The sequence below is a fragment of the Melanaphis sacchari genome, unplaced genomic scaffold (assembly GCF_002803265.2).
Source record: "Melanaphis sacchari strain LSU unplaced genomic scaffold, SCAv2.0 Contig36_pilon_pilon, whole genome shotgun sequence".
Lineage (NCBI taxonomy): Eukaryota > Metazoa > Arthropoda > Insecta > Hemiptera > Aphididae > Melanaphis > Melanaphis sacchari.
In genome coordinates this window covers 18,878-42,837 of record NW_020271232.1, presented here as the reverse complement: position 1 = coordinate 42,837, position 23,960 = coordinate 18,878, and the positions used below count along the sequence as shown (strand labels likewise).

The 23,960-nt window shown below is 31.9% G+C and overlaps 1 protein-coding gene across 1 annotated transcript in view; it reads right to left on the bottom strand.

Moving 5' to 3' along the window:
• Positions 1–1,979: 1,979 nt before the first annotated feature.
• Positions 1,980–23,960, bottom strand: part of LOC112596925 — a 34,738-nt gene continuing 12,757 nt past the window's right edge. The window contains exons 9-18 of the mRNA XM_025342798.1: positions 23,129–23,137; positions 22,263–22,301; positions 13,272–13,301; positions 11,668–11,700; positions 6,901–6,936; positions 6,227–6,256; positions 5,547–5,582; positions 4,878–4,901; positions 3,427–3,483; positions 1,980–2,161 (exon numbers count right to left, since the gene is read on the bottom strand). Of these exons, the coding sequence (XP_025198583.1) occupies positions 1,980–2,161; positions 3,427–3,483; positions 4,878–4,901; positions 5,547–5,582; positions 6,227–6,256; positions 6,901–6,936; positions 11,668–11,700; positions 13,272–13,301; positions 22,263–22,301; positions 23,129–23,137 (476 nt within the window). The remainder of the gene's footprint in view (positions 2,162–3,426; positions 3,484–4,877; positions 4,902–5,546; positions 5,583–6,226; positions 6,257–6,900; positions 6,937–11,667; positions 11,701–13,271; positions 13,302–22,262; positions 22,302–23,128; positions 23,138–23,960) is intronic.

The following is a 23,960-nucleotide window of genomic DNA, read 5'->3' as shown; positions in this document are numbered from 1 at the left end:
TACATTTGAATCGTGCAGACTGTTAGCAATAACTATAATTGGTTTAAATGGAATACTATTGTGTGATTTAATGTCCGTGTAAAGTATATTGTAATATAATATATTTTGACATCATCAATCAAGCAATATAAAATTAAATGTGTGAGATCAAAAATCGTTTTTAAAATTTGAAAAATATTTTATGAGTAGTAATGTCATATCAAAACGAAAATAGCAATTAATAACGATCGAATTAAATGAAAAAAAAATGCAAAAAATTTCCGTACGTGTAGTTTTCTTATGAGGCCGCCCAGAATGTGCCGGAACGGGATACGAACCTGCCTACCTAACGTCAGGGAACCTATCCTAACACCTATCGACTACCGGTTTGAGTTGAAAACCGTAATCGAATTTCGAGCACATAAACCGTTTTAGAGATGCGACGAATACCATAGTATACGTCGTTTAAGCGATACGATTTTTACGATTCGAGTGTAGCAACCGTAAATCGCACGTTTATTGTCGTTTAGAGCGTTTCCGACGTATTCATTACATTATTAAATCGTGTACGTCTTAACGACGTACCGAGTTTATTATCACATACACACATCTCGATATCGCCCCAAACGTACGCGATCAAAGGCATTACAACGACCGGAGAGCAACGATTCTGCGATGTTTTTGTGTAATACACATAAGGATCTGGTCATATCTGACGTACGTCATCGACGGTGCGCACGTTTCTTTTTTATACACATTACACATAATCGTATTTTATACGCTATCGAGACGATGAGGTCGCGGAGGCGTCCGAGGGCGGAGACGCCGAAAACAAAAAAACGCGTATTCGATAGGGATAAACGATTTATCGTATAGTAAAAAAAAAATAATAGTACATACGTGACGACACGATAAACGACCGGAGAACGCGTTTTCCGGACGCGACGGCGACGGTCGCGAACGGAATTCGGGGACGCGCGACTCGCGAGAGACGCGTTCCGCGCGATCGGAAAACGCACGGACGCGAAAAAGGCGAAACCGATTCGGGCGGAGAGAAAAACCGGTGGAACACGGGCGACGTCTAACCAGACGACAGAGGACCGAATCCGAACGAAAAACGCGCGCGGACGGGACGAAAAAAACCTGCTCGGGGCTACGGCGGAGAGAACGCGACGGAAAGAGGTCTCCAAAGGCCGGAAAAACGGGCGAAAAGCGGAAAAAACGGTATAAGAAAAACAAATAATAACGACGGCGGCGGGAGATAACGATAACGATAACGGCGCGCGCGAGAGATATCAGATAAGAAAGACGATAAGAAAAAATTTTAATTTTCCGATTGGCCAGTGCACTAAACCAGAGCACTTTGTCGAAAAAACCCAGGAAGCTCGTTTTGGTTTTATATTATAAGAAGAAGAAAGAAGAAGAAGAAGATAGTATAAATTATAGTACAGTAGATTTATAGATTTATAGTATATACTGTAAATAATTAGTATAATATAATAATACGAGTATTACATAAATATAAACTAAAATGATAGTGCTTTAAATAGCCATATTCCTTGTTGTTTTTTACAGTATTCAGGGCTGATGGATTTTCTTGGTATAGTTTTTATTAATTTTATTATTCTTATTTAATATCATACGACATATTCTGATGAAGTTAATCTTGTACTATAATTTCTCTACTGACACCAGTACTCAACAACCAGGCACCCACCCACCCGCAAGATAAAATTACCGGGCAATTGCAATTCAAAATCATGGCAAGCAGTGGCGCTGCTTGTAATATTATAAAAAGGCATTTTACTAAGTTTCTATATTATATCATTACTAAATTTAATTTTTTTTAACCGGGTTTTTTTTTTACACGGAGTTATAACCAAGTATGTTTGGTGTAATATAAAAATACGGCACATGCCATATTTAATATGTATATAAAAAATTTTGTTTGTACATGATATTTTAAAGTAAAGTTGATGGATCTTTATTGGCTAAGTTAATTATTCGGTGTACTGATTGCTTTTTGAGCACTTGGTGTTAGATATTGGCATGGAAAATGGATAAGTGTGACGTGTAATTAAGAATGGTACTTTGAAATTAATTCGAGTTAATAATTCTGCAGAATATATAAGAGCTAAAGTATTTAAGCCGAGTTGGTGCAGAACTGACGAATAATCATAAGCTGGGTGATAAATTTTAACACATTTTTTGCAAATTTCAGGAACCTATGTTGAAAACTCTCAATTTGAAATACTTGGATCCCATAAAAATATACAATAGCTTTATATTCCAATATAGATTTCACAAAAAACAATATAAAGAATTTTTTGGAGTAATTAAATTAAATTTACTTTAAATGCTTTTTATACAATTAACTTTTTTAAAGCTTTACAACAAATTCTATTTAAATGAGTATGAAAATTTAACTCGCGGTCAAAAGACAAAAAATTATACTTAAATCAATAATAATAATTGTAAGTTTGTCTAACTCTCGGTCGAGTTTTTTGATCACGTACCACCCGAACCGCAACCATCCGAGCAAGTAGCCTCCTTACGACAAACGATGAGCCAGCTGCGATATACACCCAGGAGGCCAGGACAAATCACGACAATCGACGTATCACGTTCGTGCCTACATAGTACCTACCTAAACCGGGTCAGTCACGTCTTCATAAGAATCGACGCCGACAAGACAGTCTTGATGTCCATCAACCGACTCGAGCGAAGACTCGGTCGTCGATCATTACTATGCGTGCAATAACGATTAAAAACGACCCACGATCGTTTTTTTTTCGCCTAGGTGTTTAGTAATGTCGCGTTATAATCGCATTATCACCACTTTATTTTTTTTTATGTGTTTTTTTGTAATTATTGTACTTATTGTAAATGTTTGTCATATTTATTGAAACAATTATATTTCCTACCGTGATTTATTTTGTATACACCGTACTCCCCTCCCCAACGGCGCGAAATGACGCCACGAGCCGAAACGGTCTCGTCCATTCAGATTTTTAATATTTTTATGCGCCCGCTCGCTACATCTCCAAATAACCAAACCATTCACCATACGCACCATCGCTAACCGCACAATACTGTCGGCCTTTACACGACATACCATGTGACACTCTGTGCTTCTTTCTTGTGTACGCACAGCGTCGCATCACATTTTATTTTATACTTAGTTTATACACTGTTTTTTTTCGACATTTATTTCTTTCGTACGAAAATATTACCAACTAGAAATACCACAAAATGAACGGTGATATATTTATTATATATTATATTATTATAACCTAACCGTTGTGAGCTTATTTTCGATATATTACACTGTTTGAGATTAGGATATTAGGTACCAACACAGCACACGTACAGTATTGCTACTTTATAATTTAACTAATTACTACTAAAAAAATATTATTAATAATAAGTGTACAATAGAATACGTACTAGTTAAATTAGTATTAATAAATTTCAATAGATAATAGTGGTATTTATTTTGATCGCCTAAAATAAAAAAAATATACACATACTTTATATTAGCCCAATTTGGTTAATAAACTATTTAAACGATAATTGATTCTTTAGGATTATTTATTTCAATACAATGAACTATAATTTTATATTATGATATTTGCATTTATGTTAGGGTGACCATATTAAGAAAATAAAGAAACGTGACATCTGAAACGTCTACTCCCCCCCCCCCCTCCCAAAGAATGAGTTTACGGAAAGAAATTCATTGATCGAATGTCAACAGCGAACAGTGTCAACTAACAACTATTAGCGATAAATGCGTAATGCCTATAAAAGACGGAAGAAGACGGACAACGTAAAAACGATAAAGAACTTAATAGAATTAGAATAGAATAATAATAATAATAATCGAATCAATATAATTATAATATTCATAAGACTACAGGCTTGTCGTCTAGTTGTCGATACCGTAATACGGGTATTCGTAATAATTGAAAAACAAAAATAGCAGACGACCGTCAGCGTACACATACTTTTATATTTAAGGAATAATAATTATAATAATTGTGTAGCGTGTGCGTGGTTTGGTCGGTCGGTGCGATAAGACGACGACGACCGAAATAATCGCACAGCTGAACATGGTGTCTGTTATTTATAAATTTGGTTTCTAATTTTAATCATATATACGAGTAAAACTGTTTTATATTAATTGTTTCATAAATCTATATTTTTTTCACAAACATAATATAATAATATTGAAACAACGGGATTAAAACAGGACCATCTTCTAAAAACGGGATAAAAAGCGTCCCGTTCGAAGTTTGTCGGGACAACGGGACATGATGAACAAAAACGGGACAAACCCCTTTTAAACGGGACGTCTGGTCACCCTAATTTATGTGCATATATTTCAATATATATACATATATACGAACTCTTTTCATGGTAGGTAGTCGTTGACAAGGAAAGTAACAAGATTATGAACGATGGATCACGTAATTAATAATTATAAATTAAGTTTTACACGAGTATAATCATATTTAAATTTGTCAATGTATAATAAGTATATCAGATGTATATTATATAACTATTGGAGATGAAAGTTCTGTATGAGTGGAAATAATATAGACAGATAATGATCATGACAGACGGCGATGCATCTTATTTCTGATTATTTATTATAACAGCAGTTGTCATAACCATACTCTTTTAGAATAGTAAGGTCGTCATTCAAATTCGTGGATTTTTATGTATAAAATCTTTATACATATTGAATTTTCGGGAAAATAGATTTTTTATACTTATCAAGTATAAATAGCAATTTTTACTGTAATTATTATAATGTGACTTTACATAGAATGTGTGAAACCCAAAAGTTTAAGAATACGTAAGCATAAAACATGTAATACAAAATTATTATTTACGATTCTTATTTTTCTCATCTGGTGCTATAACAAAATACAATTATAAAATATGTCAATAAATGTTCTGTTAAAAACTACATGTTTGTATTTATATGTATTATAACATAAGTGCATTTAATGTTGGCATTCGCTCTGTTTTAGATTTTTTATAGAACGATTAAATGTTTGATTCTAATCAATTTATGAACAGTTTTTACAATAGTTGTTGACGGGGAATGTAACAAGATTATGAACAATAAAACACATTATAATTATGAATTAAGTTTTGCAAGAGTACAATCATATTTACATTTGTGAATATATAATAAGTATATGAGATGTATATTATATAACTATTGGAGATGAAAGTTCTGTATGAGTGGAAATAATAGACAGATAATGATCGCGACAAACGTCGACGCATCTCATTTCTGGACAAGTATTATAACTGCAGTTGTCATAACCATACTCTTTTAGAATAGTAAGGTCGTCATTCAAATTCGTGGGTTTTATGCATAAAATCCTTATACATATCGAATTTCCTGGAAAATAAATATTTCGTACTTATCGAATTTTAATTGCGATTTTTACTGTAATAATTATAATGTGACTTTTTAGAGAATACGTAAAACCCACAATTTTAAGGACACACGTAACCAATAAAAAATGTTTTACAAAAATATAATTTACCTATCAAAGAGTTCAATTCCTTGCTATCTTCAATAACTATATACAATAATTATAAAATATGTCAATAAATGTTCTGTTAAAAACTACATGTTTGTATTTATATATACATATTGTAACAAAAGTGCATTTAATATTGGCATTCACTTTGTTTTAGATTTTTATAGAACGATTAAATGTTTGATTCTAATCAATTTATGAACAGTTTTTACAATAGTTGTTGACGGGGAATGTAACAAGATTATGAACGATTAAACACATTATAATTATGAATTAAGTTTTACACGAGTACAATCATATTTACATTTGTGAATGTTCAATAAGTATATGAGATGTATATTAAATAACTATTGTAGATAAAAGTTATGTATGAGTGGAAATAATAGACAGATAATGATCGTGACAGACGGTGACGCATCTCATTTCTGCATATGTATTATAACAGCGGTTGTCATAACCATACTCTTTTAGAATAGTAAGGTCGTCATTCAAATTTGTGGATTTTTATGTATAAAATCCTTATACATATCGACTTTCCGGGAAAATAAATATTTCATACCTATCGAATATTAATTGCGATTTTTACTGTAATTAGTATAATGTGAATTTATACAGAATACGTAAAACCCACAAGTTTAAGGATACGTAAGCAATAAAAAATGTTTTAGAAAAATATAAATTACTTATTGAAGAGTTCGATTCCTCGGTATCTTCTATAACAAAATACAATTATAAAATATGTCAATAAATGTTCTGTTAAAAACTACATGTTTGTATTTATATGTATTGTAACATAAGTGCATTTAATGTTTGCATTCGCTCTGTTTTAGATTTTTTATAGAACGATTAAATGTTTGATTCTGATCAATTTATGAACAGTTTTTGAAGTAGTTATTAACGGGGAATCTAACAAGATTATGAACGATGGAACACGTTATATTTATGAATTAAGTTTTACAAGAGTACAATCATATATACATTTGTGAATGTATAATAAATATACAAGATGTATATTAAATAACTATTGTAAATGAAAGTTCTGTATGAGTGGAAATAATAGACAGATAATGATCGTGACAGACGGTGACGCATCTCATTTCTGCATATGTATTATAACAGCGGTTGTCATAACCATACTCTTTTAGAATAGTAAGGTCGTCATTCAAATTTGTGGATTTTTATGTATAAAATCCTTATACATATCGACTTTCCGGGAAAATAAATATTTCATACCTATCGAATATTAATTGCGATTTTTACTGTAATAATTATAATGTGACTTTATAGAGAATACGTAAAACCAATAAGTTTAAGGATACGTAAGCAATAAAAAATGATTTACAAAAATATAATTTACCTATCAAAGAGCTCAATTCCTTGTTATCTTTAATAACTATATACAATTATAAAATATGTTAATAAATGTTCTGTTAAAAACTATAATATGTTTGTATTTATATGTATTGTAACATGAGTGCATTTTAATGTTGGCATTCGCGCTCTGTTTTAAATTTTTATAGAACAATTAAATGTTTGATTCTGATCAATTTATGATCATTTTTTGCAGTAGTTATTAACGGGGAATCTAACAAGATTATGAACGATTAAACACATTATAATTATGATTTAAGTTTTACACGAGTACAATCATATTTACATTTGTGAATGTTCAATAGTATTTGAGATGTATATTATATAACTACTGTAGATAAAAGTTCTGTATGAGCAGTGGCGGTTTTACGGGGGGGTGGTCCAGGGATCTGGACCCCCGCCAGATCCCGTGTTTAGGTTGTGATACATTGTGGGTTCCAGGAGCTCAGGTTTTGACTAGCTAGTAGCTATTGCGACTTTTATATGCGGTTACACGCTTAAATATAATTCTGGTGATTTCATCATTATTATTCCGTGTATTTGAATGTTTACTACAGTTATATAGATATTTATATTTGCCCTGAAAAAATTATGATGTTTACGATATTTATTATCTGTAATAACAATAGAGTTTGGCGGTTCGAAAAATGTCACAGCCACTGCGATAAACTATCGTCTGTCAATTACTTTTCAACCGTCGTGCATCGCGCCAGTCGAAAGTCTAAATTGTAAATTTTTAACCTTGTTTTTTATGTGGATTAGTTACAAATTATTATTTACGAGTTTATTCACAAATATTTTTTTAATCTAAGATTAGCATTCAATTTGAATCGAACTTCAAAAGTATTTAAAATTCAGGTTCGTAAAAATTTAAATATTTATAATAAAAATTGAATAGGTGCCTATTATATAAGTAGCGTAGCCAAGTTAGGTTAGATAAATATTAAGAAAATTTAAAAATTATTTTAATTTCAATGGTTTATGAAAGCCTACAAAATTCTAAAATTGTATTTTACTGATTTTAAATTATCATCTTTATATTGTGTTGTTCATTATTTTTTCATGGACAAAAATTTCCATTATTTATACTTTACAGCCATTTATAACCGCGCTAGTAGATATTTAATGCATAATATAACATTGTGTATCGATCACGATATTACAAAATATTAACGTTCTGCGGTTTTTTTTATTGTTATCACATTCATTGATTTTGTGTTAAAATCTATAAATAAATATTTGTTAGCGATTAGCAAGACACCCGATGACTATTCTTATCTTTACATCTAATCGTATAGTCTATAATATAGTTGTATAAAAAATATACATAAACGACCAACGTCAACGGGTGACGGAAAATATTGTTCGGCAATACATTATAATACGTATTATTATTTTAATATTTTCAATTTTGTATGTAGTATCAGTATTTATTATCTATAATTACTTATAATTCCGGGTCCTAACTCCTTATAATAATATTAATAATTATTATGATTTAAAATTATGTGAAACTTGTGTATGTGCAAAATTAAACCTTTAAAAATAGAATAGCGAAGCCATCCCCCCAAAAAAACATTTGACTAACCGTTTTTAACGTATACATTACGTTGAAACCTACGCTACGCCACTAATTGATAATATATTGAATAATACACAAATGATTAGTCACCGTTTAATGGTTATTATTAATAATTGCATATAGAATATTTTGTTAGATCAATATTAATTATATAAGATTACTTATGGATTACCTATATTTATGGTTATAGACTGACTAGAGTTTAAACTCGATTGAAGTATGTCATATAGAAAGCAAAAATCTTTAACACATTTTTTCAAAACCACATCAACATCTGATAATTTTAAATCTCTTAATTTGGCAAATTCGTCACCCATTAATGAGAAGGAGAAACCATCAACAAACAAAAGATCTGTTTCTCCATTATCAAATGCTTCTAATAGTCCTAAAAAATCACAATTGGATTCCCTTGCACTGATCTCTACGTCTCCATTTGATATATATTTCTACAAAAATAAAAAATTTGATCAAAACGATAAACTAAATGTTTTAAATAACCTCTGGAAACCCGACATTCAATTTAACTTTCCAACAAAAACTTATATTTGTGGAAAGGAAAAAAAAGAAAAAAATCTTAAATTTCAGTATTCTTGGTTGATGCGATTTTCTTGGTTGGTATACTCGGCTATAGAAAATGGTGCATATTGTAAGTTTTGTGTAGCATTTTCCAAAAACGAAGGTGGGAAGAATTCTCATTTATTAGGCAGCTTAGTATTAAAAAAATTTGATAATTAGAAACATGCAGTTGAAAATTTTAATAAGAATTCTTCCCTTGAATATCACAAACAATGTTTATTCGATGCGAGCAATTTTTCTAACGTGTTAAAAAACCCTGAAAAATCTATTATCAACATGATACGAACCAAAAGAATGAAACAAGTATTAGAAAATCGACAAAATATTAAACCCATAATTGAAGCCATAATGTTGTGTGAGCGTCAAAATATGCCTTTAAGAGGACACCGTGACTGGGGACGTATACATGTTGATGATACTTAAGAAAATAATCAAGGAAATTTTCGTGAAATTATTCGTTATCGAGCACAGGGAGACGATGTATTAAGGTCAGTTCTAGACTGTGAAAAAACAATAAAATACCTAAGTAAAACGAGCCAAAACGCCATCATAGATTCTTGCAACTCAGTTTTACTCAGAAAAGTTGTAGCATCGGTAAATAAGGCAAAATGTTTCGTTAGCAAGTACTGCGAAACATTTTGCCTGATATTTCCGGAGTAGAATTAGTTTCTTTGTGCGTCAGATATGTTGATTTGGACAAATTAGAACTCCATGAACATTTTTTACAATTTATTCCAACGAATGATACTACGAGAAAAGGACTAGCAAATTTAATTTTAGAAAATCTTAGTACGTTTGGTGTAGAGCTAAAATATCTTCGTGGTCAAGGATATGATGGCGCAGCAGCAATGTCGGAAAGATATAAAGGTGTACAAGCGCACATAAAAAAATTGTATCCTTCTGCCATATATGTACACTGTTCTGCTCACTTATTAAATCTTGTCGTATCTAAATCATGTTCTCTCCAACCCATAAGAAATTGTCTTGGGGTAATAAGTAAAACACGGGATTTTTTTGTGTATCTAAAAAGAAAATCAGTTCTCACACAAAAAATTGAAAATTCTCCAGACAATCCCTCGAAGAAAAACACTAAAGCGTTGTTGTGAAACTCGATGGATCGAAAGGTATCATTCAGTTAATGTTTTTTTAGAATTCTACGATTTTGTTGTAGAGTCTTAAGATGATATTTCAACGTGGGAAGACAGTGATACAACTGGAAAAGCACAGTGTCTACGAAATTCAATTTTGAATGGAGAATTTATTATTTCTTTAATAGTTTTAACAAAAGGATTTGGAATTGGATTACCGTTATCGAAACAGCTTCAAAAAATTAATATAGATTTAAGATTAGCTGTGAAGTTAGCTCATGAGACATATCACGAAATACAAGTGTATAGAAATGATGCAGAAAACAAATTTGAAAAAATTTTTAAAGAAGCCTCTAAGATTGCCGTTAATTTTCAAGTTGAAATAAAGATTCCAAGAACATCAAGTAGACAGACACTAAAGAGTTAATATAAATATTACATCATCAGAGGAATATTATCGTATATCTGTATTTATACCATATCTTGAATCATTTGATAATGAACTAAAAGAAAGATTTATTGACCACAAAACTACATTAAATTCTTTTCATTCACTATTTTCGAAAGAAGAATTAGATGATGATTTTATGACATTAGTCAATTATTACCAAGATGATCTGGAAAATGGAAACCCTGCAATTTTATTGGCTGAATACAAATTGTGGCAAAGGTGTTTAAAAAATTTGAGCGAAGAGCCAACTAATGCACTTCAAGCTTTATCACTTTGTAATAATGATATTTATCCTAATATATACAAACTGCTTCAAATACTAGCCACATTACCAGTTTCAATTTCATCTAATGAACGTACTTTTTCAAATCTTAAGAGAATCAAAACCTACTTGAGGAACACTATTGGAGTAGTAAGTAATTGAGAAAATCATAATTCATATTTTAAAATATTAAACATAATTTAATTAATATTTCAGAAAAGATTAAATGGTCTAGCTATGATGTGTATTCATAAAGATTTGAAATTAACAGCTGACGAAGTTTTGGACGAATTGATAAAAAAAAAACGAAAAATTGTTTTTGTATTGTAAATAAAATGCTATACTATGGTTTTTCGTTTATGTAAGAATTAAATTTTATTTAGTTATTATTAATGGGTTAAACTTTTTTTTGTCATTATGTATTATAAGATAATGTTAAAGGACCCCCCCCCCCCCAGAAAAAATTCCAAAAACCGCCACTGTGTATGAGTGGAAATAATAGACAGATAATGATCGTGACAAACGGTGATGCAACTCATTTCTACATGTGTATTATAACAGCGGTTGTTATAACCATACTTTTTTAGAATAGTAAGGTCATCATTCAAATTCGTGGATTTTTATAAATAAAATCCTTATACATATCGAATTTCATGGAAAATAAATATTTTATACCTATATAAATTGCGATTTTTACTGTAATTATTATAACGTGACTTTTTACATAACACGTAAAACCTACAAGTTTAAGGTTACGTTAGCAATAAAAAATGTTATACGAAAATATAATTTACTTTTTTTCAAAGGTATCCTTTTTGTTTCAGCTTCTTTAACAAAATACAATTATAAAACATGTCATTAAATGTTCTTATAAAAACTACATGTTTGTAAATATATGTATTGAAACATGAGTGCATTTAATGTGGGCATACGCTTTATTTTAGAATTTTATAGAACGATTAAATGTCTGTTTCTGATCAATTTTTGAACAATTTTTGTAACGTTTAACTAAAGCATGTAATCGAAAATTGATGAATAACGTTGAACGCCTACCATAGTGACGAAAACTACAAAAGTATAACTTTTATAGTTGATTGATGTTTAAAAATATAATAATTTTTTTAATTTATCCAGTCAATGCTGATAATGACTAAGTAATAAATAAAATGCCTACAATTGATAGACAATTTGGGTAATATTCCATTTATTTACTAAAATATAACTTGAATCGAAAAAATCATGTATTATTATCATGTAAATATATTATATTCACAAGATAAACTACTACGGTACTTCGAACTACTTATCCCTAACTCATAGCAATACTCATGCCGGCAACCTCTCGGAGAATAATTTTGCTAAATTTTTTTTTTCTTTTAAGTCAATAAAATTTTTGTCTTATGGAGCTATTTCTGTTATTTGTGCTTTAAAAAACCATTTTTTGTACCTATAGTTGTATAAATAAAAAATGTTATTTTTATTATAATCTTTCAATTTTAAATGTAAACATTTATATATCATTTGTACAAGCCATCTTAAATATAGGCAATAATGCTAATAAAATACAAGGTGATTCTCTTGCCTTATCAACATCAGGGATTGGAATTCGAACAGTAGTTCTTACATTAATACGATTTTGTTTCCTGTTTGATGTTTCTATCATTTTTTTAGCCTGTTTTTCTAAACATTTCATTGTGGATTCTTCACGAGCAGTATGTATATTTTGTTGCACCTCAAATGGTAAATAATAAAAATATTATACTCCTATATAAATATGTTTATAATGCGACTTTAAGATGGATGGATGTGGTCGAAGACAATTTAAAAAGGGTAGGAGTTAATGACCGGAGAAATATAATTCGTAACCGGGAGAAGTGGCGTGAAGTTGTGATAGCGTCAAAATTTTTCGTAAAGAAGATCAAGCCAGAAGAAAAAGAATAAGAAGATAATAAAACCTTAGAAAATTAGTATATTCATTGTTATTTTTTAATCAGAATATTTTTATAAACATTATAATATACATTTTTTTTGTTAATGTTACATACTTTGTACTAATTTTATCTCTCAGACCCAATCGAAACATCACAAATTTTCGTTCAACAGCACCGATTAAGTATCGTTTGATTTAATATTAAAGTTAAACCCATTAAAAAACTTAAAGTTAAAAAACTTATCTGTTTTAACTAGTTGGATTTTTAAAATTTTTTTTATTTTTCTGTGATATATGAGTATTTTTAAACTATAATTAATTCATATTCCTTAACTTAATAGAATTCTAAACACATCTACACGAATCGTGTTTATACCTAACAGCATATGACGTAAAAATAGGTAGATACGCGTCAGCAATGAAGTACATTGTTCCTAAAATCTAATTTTGTTTACATTTGATTTTTACCTTTAATCTTACGCTCTAACTTTTTAAGATCTAAAGAAGAAAGTATATAATTATTAATAATTAATTATATATTTTTAGTTTTCGCTTTATATCTAAATAATTGATTGCTTCTTAATTTAAGCAATCGTACCAATCTAAAATATAACATGATTTAAAATAGAATTTTATATTAATAAATAATGATGTAAAAAGAAGGTACCTTTTTTGCGTAAGTAGATAAAACAATGAACTTAATTTATTAGTTTAAAAAAATGATGAATTTATTAATATTTTTTTTTTTGTGAATACATATTAAGTATAAACATTTTTAATATCGATCTTTTCTACATCGCACTATACACTTAACCCGACGTATTCTACTATTGAGCAGATAAGGTTCTACATCACGCATTGTCCGAAACTAGAGTAGAAATATGTATATCTATGTAACTGCATATGAGAAAAACATTGAACTGGATAACGCGTATATTAGATTAACTTCTTCTATAGATTGAAAGAAATGTATAGATAGCCATTTCAAATTAATTAAATTTGAGGTAGGTCAGTTAGGAGATAATAATAATTTTAAATGAGCAATTGAAAGTACTGGGGAGTCAGTGGCGTAACGATAGGGTGGCATGACGGGCAATGGGTCATGGACCCACGACTCTAGAGGGCCCTTCAAGAAAAAAATAGTACATTCAAAAACAAATCACCATTAGTGAAATTTATAAATACGATTCTGTTTAAAAATATATGTATATTCTTGTAAAATAAAATAAATTTAATAACTGATCACGATTATTTTTATAGATTATTCTATTTACCAGTCCGTCGACATTGTCGATATTATAGTGCGGCCAGCGAAACTAGAAGCTTGACAGTCATGCTCCCGGTGGCCGTTTTTTTATCAGGGGTACGAAGAACGCTCAATTTCGAAAAAAAGATCGCGCAGCTACACAAGCAACTAAAATATTTAGAGCCCTTGGTTTTCACGAAAACGGTCACCAGGAGCGTGACCGTCAAGCTTCTAATTTCGCTGGCCGCACTATAATATTATTATTATACATTTAATGATATTGTTATTTGTAGAATGGAAATAACAATGAAGCGTATCGCAATCCCTTGTCTTTGAAACCGAACGTAACATTTATATATATATATTTTTTTTTTTTAATTAAAATAAAGGCTTCAACATCATCAGGTTATTAGCCTACGATCACAACAAAAGTGTACAAAGATAATATAATATATACAGATATTTACAGTTTATGGTCAAGACGAGTATAATGAAAAAATTTTAAGATCGCTTCGGTGTTTTCTTCACTGAGGGCGAGTCGGAGGGATGATGGGTTCTTGAATATTTTCCGTGCTTGGGAGTATTTTGGGCATCTTATTATAATATGTTCGATAGATAGAGTCACGTTACAAGCGGTGCATATTGGAGCAGGTTCCTTGGTGATGAGGAATGAGTGGGTGAGGTGAGTGTGGCCTATTCTGGCTCGGGTAATAATGACCTCGTTTCTTCTTTTTAGGATACCGGGAAAATTCCATTTTTTGATGTGGGGCTTGATGATCCTTAATTTATTAGTTAGGGGAACGTTGGACCAATTTTTTTGCCATGTCTCTAATATTTTGAGGTTAATGATGTTGAGTGACTCTGAGGATGTGGTAAGGTTTAGTTTTGGGGTATTCTGGTGAATTGAAGCTTCGTTTGCGAGTTGGTCTGCTTTTTCGTTGCCAGGAATGCCGACGTGGGACGGGACCCACATGAAGGTGAATGTTTTATTTGATTTTGATATCAGATCCTGGATGTGTTGGACTAGTTCATTTGTAGAGTAGGGATTTAGGATTGATTTTAAAGCACTTAAAGAGTCACTGATGATAACGAAAGAGTCCAGGGAGGAGGAGGAGGCGATTTTCAGAGCTTCGAGTATAGCATAGGTTTCCGCTGTGTAGATGTTGGTGTTGGGAGAGAGAGCAAATTTGTAATGTTCGTGTCCTAGAACTGCCACAAAGCCCACGCCGTTGGGATTTTTGGAGGCGTCAGTATATATAGGTGTACTACTGGGGTATTGTTGAGACATTATTTCTGAGAAGAGACTACGGATGATAGTGCTGTCGGTGGAATGCTTACAGTGATTGGTAAGTTGTGTGTTGATATGTGGAAACCACATCCAAGGAGGCGATGAGAGTTGTGTTTTGCACATAGGTTGTATTTGGAGGCCAATATTTGTACTGATCGTTGTGAAATGTTCAAAGATTGTAATCCTGTTGTTGATAGGACTAGTAGCCAGGGGATTGTGAAGAGTCTTGCTGGATATATGATTAGACAAGTTCTTAATTCTTGCTATGTATTTGAGTATAAGGCTATGGCGTCTTAGTTCAAGAGGGAGTTCGCCAGCGTTGCATAAGATGCTATCTACCGGGCTGGTTTTAAAGGCTCCAGTAGCCAAACGTATACTTTGGTTATGTATAGGATTAATGGTGTTGAGTACGTTATTTTTTGCGGAATTGTAAATTATAGAGCCATAATAGATTAATGAGAGAATGAGGGATTTGTAGATTCTGAGGAGGCTTTTTGTCTCAGATCCCCATGTCTTGTTACAGAGTATTTTAATGGTTTTCATTCTTGATAGACATTCACCTTTGAGTTTTTTCAAGTGGGGGCGCCATCTAAGTTTGTCGTCGAACGTGAGACCTAGGATACGGATATTATCGGAGAAGGTCAAAGGAGAGTTCATGAAAGTGATTGGTGGAAAGTGATCGTTTTTCTTTTTGTTGAATATGATGCATTGCGTTTTTGAGGGAGAAAACGTAAATCCAGACTCCGACAACCACCTGGAAAGAGCATTCAGGGAAAGTTGAAGAAAATGGGAGGTAGTTTCAATTTACGATCCACTGCAGTAGATATGGCAATCGTCCGCGAAAAGAATGTATTTAACCGGCTTGGGGATTTTTTCACAAATGTCATTAATGGCGACGAGAAAGAGAGTAACGCTGAGAGCAGATCCTTGAGGAAGTCCGTTGACAATATCGTGGGATGATGAGAGGTGGTTATTGACTTTGACGCAAAACTTACAGTCGGCAAGAAAATTTTTTATAAATCTCAGGAAGTTACCATTCAGTTCCCAGTTGTGAAGGATTGTTAAGACTTTGTTTTTCTATACAGTGTCGTAAGCTTTTTTGATGTCGAGAGCTATTGCAATGAGGTGCTGTTTGCTTCTATAGGAGGAGCAGATGTCGGTATGTATTGAGGTTAACGCGTCTAGTGTTGAGTGGTTACGTCTGAAACCACATTGCTCTTTGTTGAGGAGAGATTTGGATTCTAACAACCAAATTAGACGTTTGTTTATAATTTTTTCAAGGAGCTTGCTCAAAATGTTGATTAACGATATCGGTCTATAGTTCTCGATTTAAAATTTGGATTTATCTGGTTTGGGAATGGGAATTACGTTAGCATTTCGCCATTGAGAGGGGAAGAGACCTTGTGTCCAAATGGTATTGTATATGAGGAGAAGAGTTTGGATTCCAATTTCTGGTAGATTTTTGAGGAATGAGTAGGGTATGTTGTCGGGTCCAGGACTCTTGCTGTTACAAGATTGAAGTGTCGAGGTCAGTTCAGACATGTCCAAATCTAAGTTGTATTGAGCGTTGGTTTGCGTATATACTATTTCAGGTACTATGTTGTTGAAAGATCTGTGCGTGATAAAGTCTGGACTATAATTCTCGTCGCTGTTGTTTTTTTGAAAGAAATGGGCAAAGGATTCTGAGGCGTTGGGAGAGGAGACTATTTTTTCTTGGTTGTAGTGCAGAATATCAGGAATGGTTTTGAATTTGTTACCTTTGATAGAGTTTATTTTGTTCCATATAATTTTAGGAGATGTATTCTGGCTTATGGAAGAGGTGAAGTTTTGCCATAAGAGGGTTTTGCTTTTTTTGGTAGTATAACGGGCTACGGCCCTAGCTTTTTTCAGGAGTATGTGGTCTTCAGGAGTTTTGGTTTTTTTATATCGGTTGAGTCTCTTTTTATAGTTCTTAATTGCATCGTGTCAGTCCTTATTCCACCATGGAACATTTTTTTTCCTGGGATTTTGGTTGGTCTTAAGCCCGATTGACTTATAGCCTGCGTCTAAAAATAGTTTCCGTGAATTTTTTGATTATTGAGTCAATTTTGTTTTGGGTATCACAAGGATTTATGTCTAGCGGAGTATTATTGAGGTCATGTTCGATTAGTTGAGAGAAGAGGTCCCAGTTGGGGTTTTTGAGATTCCAGTAGGTTCCATGGTTAATGCCGGAAGAGTGATCAAAATACTGAATACCTATAGGCCAGTGGTCACTGCTACTATATGATGTCAGTATTTGCCATTCGAGTAGTGGTGCCGTATTATAATCTGTGATGGAGAGGTCAATCGCTGAGAAAGTACCGTTGGCAATATTATGTCTGGTAGGCTCATTATGGTTGAGGAGGCAAAGAGACTCCTCGTCTAGAAATTCTTCTACTGATTTCCCCCGGTCATCGGTGTGCAAGCAACCCCATGCTATGTTGCGGCTGTTGAAGTCACCTAAGAGTACGAAGGGCTTAGGGAGTTGGCGTATAATATCTGTGAGGTGCTGTTTTGTAAAGATTTTACTGTTCGGAGTATATATATTGCATATGCATAGGTGTTTCGCAAATTTTACGAGTGTAGCTGTTACTTCAAGGTCAGACACTATTGGGATGTCTTCGCTTTCGAGAGTATTACTAATGAAGGTGGCAACTCCGCCACTTGCTCTGTTAGCGAAGGTTCTGTTTTTAAAAAAACCTGAGTAGTTTTTGATGTGAGCAGTGTGGTTATTCTTGAGATTGGTTTCTTGGAAGCAGATAATTTTAGGTTGAAAGTTATAAACAATACGGTTGATATCGACTGTCCGTTTATAGAAGCCGTTAATGTTCCATTGGATAATTGTGCTCATGATTTGATGTTACTAATAGTTAGTGGATGGTATATTAGACAGGAGGAGGTCAGGGGTATTGATAATGAGCTGAGTGAGGTTGCATAGAGGGTTAGTTGTCTTGAGGTGGTGGTAAGGCCTGGAATAGAAAGTTGGCCAGTCTGGTGAGTAGAGCTTTTGTGGTACGTTCAGTGACTTGAGGTCGTACTGAATCAATCAAAAGCATAAGCGAAGTGATATCCGAGTTTATGTCTTTACATATGTTGTGAATATTTAAATTTTTGTTGTTGAAATTTTCCAGTACGTATTTGAATTGGATAAAAGAGATGGGTGAGTCATTGGAGAAGATGTCCTCAGCTGGTTTGAGCCCGTCGGATATTTTGTCAGCTGTCTTTGATGAGGAATTAGAACGAGATCTGTCCACTTTAGTCTTTTTGGAGTTATGCCTCCTTCTCTCGGCGTTTGAGTTTGCCGGAGGGTGAGAGGAAGGTGTTGCTAGAGATGAGGCGTCAGAAAGGGGTCTCTTATGTGTTTCACAAGGTGGAGTGAAATGGTTTTCGGTTATTTCAGTACTGTTAAGGGGGGAAGGCTGAGAGGTTTCATTTGCTACATAGTCTTCCGTTATTCCTTCCATTGATGGGGTGGGTGTGCAAGGAGTATTAATGTTTTTTACTGGGGAGGGGGTGACATTTGTTTCCAGAGTGTTGAGCATACGGGGGTGTGGGGTAAGTTCTTCCAAGGGCGGTTCTTCCACAGTAACGGATTGGTTATGTGTGATAATGGTTTAGGGATTGTCAGTTGTTTTCTTGCAAGTGTTAGAGGTGTGGCCAGCGGATTTGCATAGAAAGCATGTGATTCTGTCGTCGGTGAAGAATATACTAAATTCAGTTTAGTTGTGAAATAGTGACAAAGATCCAGGGAGATTAGGTACGTCTTCATGTTTAATATACATCAGTCGACGGAAGCTTAAGATGTGCTCATAGCCCTCAATGTTGATACCTGCTTTGAGGTAGGAAATTTCAGATACAGGGGTAACATTGATATTTTTGAGCGCGTCAAGTATAACCTGGTTAGGTATAGAAGGGCAGACATTAGATATGACTGTCCTCTTAGCAGGATTAATAAGTCTGCGTATTTGGATTACATGATCGTTAATTGTAATCGTTTGTGTGGATTCTAGAAGTGAGTCTAGTATTTGTTTGGTTGAAAGAAAAATACAAAATCGGTTATTCGAAATGCGAGATACGAAAGCAATATTTCTAGGCGGGATTATTTTGCCTATGGCGACAATGTAATCTCTTTGGGGTATACCGTCTATTGAATTGAACACAAGTGCTTGTTCTCTGCTGGGATAGTTTTCATTAGCTGCCGCGGACGCGTAATTACGGATTGTGTTTTGTGCGGTATTGTTAGAGTTTATTACTTGATTGTTGATAACGCTGGACGCAGAAGACGTCGATGACGGTATTGCTGATGTAGACGGAGTAGGAGAACTAGAGGTGGAGGTAGAAATAGTGGTTTTAGGTATCCTAGAGCGACTAAAGAGAGTGGGCTGTGAAAGATGTGCATTTTTAGGTTTGGTTATTTGTGTTGGAATAGTTTTAATATTTGGTTTATTCGATATCGGTTTACTAATGACCGGCGATAATGACGGTCTGGCCGTCTTATTAACGTTGCTCATTGTGCGATTAGGAGGGTACTAACATAATAGTATAATATTATATTACCGTATATGTGTGTCCAGTAGTGGTGTGCTATCGGAAGCTATTAAATGCGAACTCGCGAAAAAGTAAAACACGTGCTACACGGTCGGCTGTCAGACACGTACTGATTTATATTTTATATTTAGATATTATATTAGATTAGAACTATTCTAGGAAAAAGTGACCGTCGTTTGGTCGTTGTTACATTATGTTCTTTTAATTTATATTTTATTTTGTTATTAGTTAATGACGTGTCGTAGACCGATTTTGTTTTCGCCTTCTGCTGTGAATCAGTGATTCGTATTCGTATAGGTATTGTGATCAATCATGTCGAAAAAAATACCTAGTAGCTATGAAAAGCGTAAGAAAAAATCGGAAGAACAAGAAAAATAATTAAAATTGGCTAAAATTAGTAGTTTTTTTCTAGTACCACTCCTCGTGAAAATAAAAGTGAAATAATAATTAAAAGTGTTAATACCGAGGTTAATAGTGAACAAAGTGTTGAACTTAGTTCTGTAGATAGTGAAAAAAGTGAAGTATCCGCCCCAGAAATGTTGTCATGCTGTTCATATAAAGGTACGAATCAAAATGAATCTTTTGATATTGTTTTTAAAAATATTATTGAAACTTCTTCTGATCCGACGGATATTGGACATTTTAAAGAAATCGTTTTAGATACTCAAACAAAACGGTTCATAATTGAAAATGGGCATAGTAGACCTAAAGCTAAAGGGCCTTTCGCTAAAAATTTAGACGATAGATCTTTTTCTGAAAAGTATTATTTTACAGTGTCCAAATCTGGTTTAAAAATCGAACGTTCGTGGCTATGTTATTCGACTATATTTCAAAAAGCGTATTGTAGGTCATGCTGGCTATTTGGAGATCGCGCATCCACTGGCTTTCAAGATATTTGGACTACAAGATATCGTGATTGGAAACACATAGTAAATGGCATCAAAAGACACGAGCAATCAAACGTTCACTACATTTCCTGTTTAGTATATGAAAAATGGTTTTTAAATAAAACATTAAACGAAGAACTAGAACAGAGTATAAAAAAAAAAAAATTATTTTGGCGTCAGGTTTTAGAGAGAATTTTAAATATTACTCTTATATTAGCTATGCGAAGTTTACCTTTTCACGGCCACAGAGAAAAGCTCGGTAATTTTATTTGTTTTATTAAGTTATTTGCAAAATACGACCCAGTACTAGAAAAAGTTATTAATCAGGGTAATAATAAAGTAAACTACTGTAGCCCTAAAATTCAAAATGAACGAAATTTTGAATATTTAAATTTTGTATTGCTTTGTATATATTTTTAAACCAAAAATTGTTTAATAAAATTTTACTATAAAAATAATATTACACTAAACATGCTTTTTATTGTATGTAGCCTTAAAGAGGAGAATTTTATAGGTGGTTAGTTTTTGTAGGCTATTCCTCATTTTCCAAATTTATAAAACTAAGGGCCCGATTGGATTAATTTGCCACGGGCATTAAAAGTTCTGGTTACGCCACTGTGGGGAGTCATTTAATATTGAATCAAATTTTCTATGTAAATCGGATATTTTAAAGGAAATATAAACATTAAAAACATTAAACATGTTTTAAATTTTAAATTACACTATGGTATTAGTAACAAAGATAACAGTAAAGAGAGGCGATTAGAGTAGGTGTAGCCTATCGTGAGATGTGAAATAAGACAGATTCCGCTTACATTGTTTTAATTTCCATCTTTTTATGTGACGTTAAAATTATTGTAACCAATGTAAATGGAGAACTTTTATTTAAGTCGACAATGACCTATTAACCTTATTTTTTACATCGTTTATAATGCAATGATTTTTTTTCCGAAAAATAACATAGCACCTGACTGTGCGATTGCGTCTTAACGTCATTGCTCGAGTTTGGAATACGTGAAAAGTGAATTTTCTAAGCGGATAGTTCATTCATGGTTATCGGGAAATGTGTTTAGTCAGCTTAGAGATAATACTGTGTAATAAATGATAAATGTATATGTACAAATATACATAATACGATGACGACGACTATAAAATGATTTTACCTATGCGTAATATGAATGATGTGTAACAAGGTCGCGTTTCAATGCACTAAAGAATATCATGTGAACACGAGTTACGTAAATTATAGAATTATAATAAGAACTTTTATTTTTATTAAATTAATATTATAGAATATGTTATATCAGATTAAATTAAACTAATATTGTTAATTGATAGCCTGTATCTTTTATTTATTATTTTCAATTACATTTATATTTTTCATAATCTTAGTTCTATTGATAATATCTCAGTAAAAGTTCATCTGTATAAGAAAATCAGTTTAAAAATATATACTGTATTAGTTTTCTTACATATGTTATATGATATTATGACATTACCATATCCATCATCTACAGATAAAAAAATAATAATTATGTTATTACTACCTACAAAAAAAAAAGGTTTTTACTTTTTGCATTCTATAAGTAGTATTTTAATTTTTTTTTTTTTGAAATGTTATAGTGATTTTTGACACATTTACATATTATGTTATTTTTAACTTGGGGAGCTAGCGTATCGTATTCTATATAAATATCTACCAATAAAATTAGTTAAATTTTGACCTGTCACGAATCTTAATGTCACATAATGATTTTTAAGTTTTTAGGTATATGCATTTTCGTTAATTAAATATATACTTACTAAAATATTTGAGTGTTATATTAGCTGTTTATAAATATATAATTTGAAAAAATAATGTAAACATAAAAACGTAGTTATGCTATTTTCATGAATGATACTCTTAACAATAATTGTTAAACATTTATTATCCAGTTCTTAATAAATTATAATTAAGTTTGAAAATGATAATGCATAAATATATTAATCTCACTATAATTGAATATAATGTTAAATCGAAGTAATTTATTATGTTTGGATTTAAAATTGTGTACAGTTTAAAATGAGTTATCTTTAAATTTTTTATTAGTTAATTATAATTTATATTAATATGATCATATGAATTACAAAGTAAGCCTTTTATGACATGTCATACAAAAGTATTATTTTATTGTACTTAAATAATACTTGAAATAGTCAACTATTATATTCATAATTGAATGATTGATTGATATGATATTTTGTGATTCTAGGTCTGTTATGTTTTATGATTATCTATCATAGAAACGATATTAGTGATAAGGTTAAAAAGTTATTTATTTCAAGTCAGTTAACATACCTGTACAATCTAAGATTACAAATAAATTATAAATCAAACGTATTTAATTCAAATATATTTACAGTAGAACTATAAAATAAAATTATAATTTTTTTTTTTAATAGCTATTACATAGTTTTTATTATAACATTTTTAATATGGAACTATTTTGGTGATTTGAATGAGTGTTATTATTTATTAGTAAAGTCGAGTAAATCGTTTCGTTTTATTCTTTATGGGTGACCAAATAGCTTTATATTACAAGTGTTAATTTGGTTTTGTCTTTTTTTATTTAAAATCTCTCAAGGATTAGTTATTAGCGTTATAATTTTCATAATTGCAATAAACAACATCTTCAACAAAATACCTTAACCAACAAAACATATCTTGTTCAACGACGACTGCTATATCTATTGCAATCAGAATAACATGGAAACCACGTTAAGCATTCTACAATCATCATTACAAATCCTCCAAAACTGGTGCAAAGAAACCGGATTCAAATTTTCTCTTGCCAAAAGTCAATGCATTGTATTCAACTACAAACCTAAAATAAAACAACACCTATATCTAAATAACGCACCATTATTTTGACAAAATATTAGGAATACATTTTGAACACAACCTTAAATGTACATCTCATTTGAAACAACTTAAAATTATTCGTAAACATAAAATTAGTATAATCAACATTTATCCCACCGCACCTGGGGAGCAAACCAAAAGTCACTCCCATTATATACAAATTTCTTATTTTATCGAAAATCAGATATGGATCTCAAATATATAATACTGCTAAGCCCCAACCTCCTCAATATACTTTACCCTATCCATAATGAAGGTATGCGGTTAG